The 6,000-nt window shown below is 34.0% G+C and overlaps 1 protein-coding gene across 1 annotated transcript in view; it reads right to left on the reverse strand.

Annotated features, from left to right (window-relative positions):
* The window catches only part of LOC149544643 (BTB/POZ domain-containing protein), a 31,475-nt gene extending 26,126 nt beyond the window's left edge, over nt 1–5,349 (reverse strand). The window contains exon 1 of the mRNA XM_089795230.1: nt 4,875–5,349. Coding sequence (XP_089651356.1) covers nt 4,875–4,986 — 112 coding nt within the window. The 5' untranslated portion in view covers nt 4,987–5,349. The remainder of the gene's footprint in view (nt 1–4,874) is intronic.
* Nucleotides 5,350–6,000: the final 651 nt, after the last annotated feature.

Genomic DNA, 6,000 nt, shown 5'->3' on the forward strand with positions numbered 1-6,000 from the left:
TTACGGTATTACTATTTTGAAATTTTGAAATTTTGTATTTACTTTTAGTATTAGACTCTTTAAGTTTAAACTATTAAAAATTTATTTATTAAAAAAAAAAAAAAAAAAAATTTGCCGTCTCCAAGTACCCCCGTCTCCTATTTGAAAAATTGCCGTACCGGTACCAGTACCAGTACCGGAGACCTCAAAGTCTCCCCGTCTCCCGGTGACCTTGGATACAATGGATGCTTGAACATTTTAGAGCACTGATGTCTTTTCAACTATATTTACTTTGATCTTCTTTTTCAAATTGAATCTTGTATAAATTCACAAGTGGCTGGGAAAAACTAAAATCATTGTACGGTAAAAAATTAAAATGATGATGTCAGTGGATATCACATTCACAACAATTTTATGAGCCTTGATCCAAAATTCTTGACAACATCCATATTAGAAATTTGTGCAGAGATATAGAAACCAAACTGTAAATTTTACACTATAATATAGTGTCTATGTTATCATTCTTTTTTCAATATACTTTACATATTTATAGGAGATTCATTTCTACATTATAGTAACCATTCCTACAACACCACGTTTGAGTTGTTTAAAATTTAAATAACTCAAAAAAACAAACTCAATGAATAATTATTATTCTAAGTCTAGCTACCAGAATGATGTAATATCACATCATCCACAATAAATATGTGAGTTGTTATTACAACTTACTATACCTCATTTATTCACTCAAAAATATTCTAACCCATGTGAACACTAATGTGAATTCCTAACACCCCCCCCAGTGTGAACATATGGAGAAAGCACATCACATGAATTGGAATGAGAATCAATCATATACCCGTGGATACTTTTAGGTTTGCATACTGCTATTTAGATCTTGCTGCACATGATCACCCACATACGAGGGTTTAATCCCCTCTACTTTCAACACAAAAGTCAGCAGATGAGGTTGCCTCTACTTTCAATGAAAAAATCAGCAGATGACCACACTTCCACAACAACTTGTAGTTGATCTCTATAGCCAACTACTTCCCTATACAACAATTTACAACAATGATGATGTACATATACTCCTTTCAAACTTTAGTACAGGAATGTTTTTAGTGTTCTCAATTGTAGCCAATGTTGTCAATCATTGCCATCTTGATCCTTAACAGCATAGGAGACTGTGATTTCCACTAGAATTGACCCTTGACTATAATCAATTTGGCACAAATAACTATCACTAATACAATTTCCCAACCCTGTGAATAGTGATTGATAAGAGGTTGCTAAATATCCTCCAACCTCTCCTGCCTCCATCCTCCAATTGGTTTGCTACTTGGCAAACCTGGTTTTGAATCTTAGTTTAGAAAGCCCCCCTCAAAATGGATGTCATGTACAGGAGCTAATACTTCCAATTACAATTGAAGCAATTATTGAGTCTGACACTTTTGTTTTGACAGATATACTTTTGATGACACAAGAACTAATGACTCATTTTAAAATAGAAACTAATCTACACAAAATACAACTTGACATTGTCAATACTAAAATATTGATAATAGAAGGATAATACCCAACTGTGTTATTTAAACAAAATAAGACAAATAACAATGCTACCATGTACCCCTCTAGAGCTAGAGAGTTAATAATATTATTTTGAGTTGAGCTTTATAATATTATATTTAATGGGAAACTTAATAGTATTATCTAGTAACTTTTTGAAGTATTTTTTAACTGATTAGTTAAAAAGGCGTTTTCAAATATTGTGGAGTGAAGCTTAATACAAGGCCCTGCATTGGACACGTTTTCCACTTTATAGTTCTCTGTTCAAATTTCATCCAAAGACAAAAACTCTTGGCTGTTTCTACATACCTAGAAGGACTGAAGTCTTTTTGGGTTTCTAGTTTGGAGGTGAGGAGGAAAACTGTAGCCTCTAGCATTGGCAATTCCACGTGAGGATTGCATGATGAGGCTTCTTGGAGACTAAATGCATACTTAAGGTTGAGCAATCAAGATTTGCATGCAAATATTAAAGAAGTGCTGTTATTTATGTCTGATTTGGTGATCTGGATCAATTCTTTGATAATTCACAAGATTCCTCACATTTATCCAGGAAATTGCACCACACTACAAACTAAAAAGGGAAACAGAGATTTTTTAGTGAGCACATTTTTAGAGGAAACCTTGAAGCTGATTCTGCAGCTGCAGCAATCATTATCGCTACCTTGTGAGTTCAGTGCACAACATTGGAGGCCTGCTAGGGGATTTTATGCAGACTTGGGCACATTTTCAAGGGGTGATCAATATGTACCATTTGCTGCCAGTGATGTGCAACACCCATTTATGTCTTGCAGGAGACTGTGGAAGGTAGTGCCTAGTCTTAGATTTCATACAGATATGCTATCTCATCTGCTGCACGTATCTAAGTGTACCAATACTCATCTATGTGTGAGAGACACAGTGTAACAAATGTCATCGTAGACTACACACTGGTCTTTGGTCAGTTGTGATTTTATACCATCCACTTACCAAGAATTATTTGTAAGGCATGCCATTGTATTCTTGGAACTGCTGAATAAGATTAAAAATCTTAATATTGTGTAAGTCCATATTGGAGTATTACTGTATCAGCATTACATATCTTTCATTAGTCAGTTTCTAGCTAGCTTCTAGTATTTAGACGAAGTTCAAATTGAAAACCCTCAATACTATTATTTGCAGAGGAAAACTGACTAGCTATTCTTATGAAGGCTATTTGCATTTCTTGTTATTTTAGTTTGTAAAGATTCAATAAAAAATCCATATATTTGAAAAATAAGCAAAGTAGATTAGAAGGTATCAGAGCATTGACCTTGCTAGCCTGTTTGGGGAGAGAACTAATCATTTGATGCAGATCTAGTTTAATTCACAAAAGTGATAGAGAATTCATAAATTATAAAAGCGAAGAGAAAAGAGGAAAGTACAGGTCACTCAGATAGGAGAGAGGAAACAAGCTTCTAGAAAATTATCAATTAAAGTATTAGGGAGTTAGCAGGGAAATCCAAATTTCCATGGAGGAGTACATGTGAATATAGCCCAAACCTTGAGGAAGCTGAATCAGTATTTGAATGCATCTAGGTCAATCTAAAACCCTACAGAAGGAAGTAATTGAGTTTACTATAGGATTTCAAATTAAAAACAAAGATTCTTCTGCGCTACAGAAAATGTTAAAACACAGAAAACATTTTTCCCAATTTAATGGTGGTAACACCGAGGGCAGAAATACTAAGCAGCATATGTATAGAATGCTTGAGTTCAAAACTCTGCTGCAAATAAAATTCTCCAGCATTTAAATGAGCTCGTCACCATAAGACATTCAGTTTTGGTGACGCCGGATTTACAGCTAATTGCACAACAAATTGATCGCAATCCTGTTCCTAAATATAAAATCTCTGCATCCCTTGTAAGAAGCTTTCCCTACCCAAACAGGCATCTGATGAAACACAACAAGTGTCTAGCTATAGCTAATGGCATTGCCCCTTTTTCAATCCACGGATATTCACTGAATAGACTGTCAGTGCAGGAAAAACAATTAGATAAGCTGGTAGTTAGTTTCTGTTTTAGTTGAGCAACAAAACATAGCAGAATAATTGGGCATGTTTCAAGAAAATGAGCTGTTATACCAAAGGGGGTGAATTGGGATGTAAAAACGTATTAATGGGTAAAGGGCTTGATGGTAGACACAGACATGCCCTTATTTTAATATTTAACTCTCCTCACCATAAAAAATCATGCTGGGTAACAATTCAATGTGATCTGTGTTTAGAAGTCGTCCAAAGATGTCCAGGCTTACCAAAGATTTAGAAAATAAAAAATAACATTGATTACACAAAAATCCATGATTGAATAAATGGGTTTGTCAAAAAAATTGTGTGGCATCAAGAACGGGATCAGCATTCGAATGTGACCTATGTTAAGAAATATACAAAAGGTGTACGTTAAGAAATATTCAAAAAGTGTCCATGCCTATACTGGGTTTACAAAATAAGCGATTAAAAATGTCCGAAGTTTGATGACTGAAGAAATGGGTGTGTCAAAAGAATTTATGTTGCATCAAGAAACGGAATAAATTGAGACCAAATGAAAAACCATTATAGTAAATTCAAAAAAATTGATACATAACCATATGTGACACTTGCTTATCCAAATCTCTAGCATTTTTTTGTATCACAGAATGTATATTGCTTTATGGATTGAGGAAATATGAAGTTGACCAAGTGTTTAATCTACTTATAGGGCTACATGGAGCTACGGTACGAGAATTAAAATAGGGTACTGGTAAAAGCATGTTCCAAGTTGAAATCCTTCTATTATAAGAAAAAAAATGAACAGAAAAATCCTAATGTCTACCAAATCGAAGATAGTTTATGAGACAGCAGACTCTGCTTTTCAAAAAACCAAAATTGTAAAACGACTGGTAGAATCCTGCAGCAAAATGACCCCTAAAATGTCTGTGTAAATCAATGATAAACTTACCTTTCGAAAAGTACTTAATACATTTAAGTAACTTATAATGTACTCACTGAATTCTGCAACCTAGATTTTACCTTATGACCAAGTTCAAAAGTGAACCTGACATGTGGCAAGGTTGTGATGTAAAAGTTTATATAATATAATAATACAGCGGAGCTCAATTCATCTATAAATCGCTAAAAAAGCAATCCAAGTTAGCCCCCGCTGACAACCCAAGATTTATCTATCAACAAAATTTTCACGAAAAATATCATATTTTACAAGAAAAAACCTACGAGATACCGTAAATCTCTCAAAGAGAGATATTGATTGTTGTTGATAGCAAGCGATTACAATTTAGGGACAAAGGAAAATAAACAGCATGAAATTTAATTTACCTGTAGAAGTGAGCATATTCTTAAGGGTGTTGGAGACGAGAGCGGCCTTCCTATCAATGACAAATTCGAAACCCTCTGCACTAATGAGTTTCACTGTGTCCTCCTTCTTCATCGTTGCTTCTATCGCAAATGGCCTCACCAGATCCAATTTTAATCGCCCAACTTATTTGCGGCCAACCCGTCCAATTTTGGCCTCACCCGACTCAATTTCGATTACCCCGTCGAATTTTCGTCACTCACACCTTGAATTTGACCACAGAGATCCGATTATTATAGAATGAACATTTTCCAGGCCTTCTGAATGGCAGAGGGAACTTCAGTAGGCAGAGAGATTTTCTAAGCACCTCTGCGTCACAGAAGGAAAAAATGATGTGGCCTGAACTCTGGGAATAATCTAGAGGGATTAAAGTTATAACGAGGTGCGTTTACAAAACCGGGAAGACTCTTATTTTAGAACTTTAGCAGGATTAAATGTCGCACTCGAGTTTGAAAGTGAGTCGATATAAGTTTTGATTTGTCGGCCAGTCCACGATGGCTTCATTAATAGGCTAGTATAATTGTGTTCCCTTACTTATTTTCCAATGGCTTAAAATCATGAGTATCATATGAACTAGTGATTGTATTTAATAACTTCCATGGTTATATTGTTCGGAAGTCATGGTAATTTTAGAAGACTATTAATAGATAACCTTCATTTGAGAAACTTCTATGATAATAATAAAAATGATAAAAATAATAGAATGAAAGAATGAAAGAAAATGTGCAAATTATTTTTATTGCAAAATTATAGCAAAATTGGAAAAAAATAAAAAAAATCCTAAGGTGTTTAAAGATACTAAAATGAATTAAAATGAAGAGCTTCATTTATTTAGGCATTTCAATTACATGATTAATAAAGTGCATGTGTGGTTTGACTATATGAATATATAGTATTAGTATTACACATCTATGGAATGGAAGAAGATAAGTAAGGTTTTCTTAGGATTCAAACTAATTATTTAATTCTGCAATTATAAATTCAAATTTTAAAATGGGACCTAAGACATCTCTTTGCTTCCATCCAAACTATTATCAACACATAATTTTTCAAATTCTTTTCATAGATGCAACATGAACATATAGATTA

This window comes from Cupressus sempervirens, chromosome 8, assembly GCF_028749045.1.
Source record: "Cupressus sempervirens isolate cs-2001-9-10 chromosome 8, ASM2874904v1, whole genome shotgun sequence".
NCBI lineage: Eukaryota > Viridiplantae > Streptophyta > Pinopsida > Cupressales > Cupressaceae > Cupressus > Cupressus sempervirens.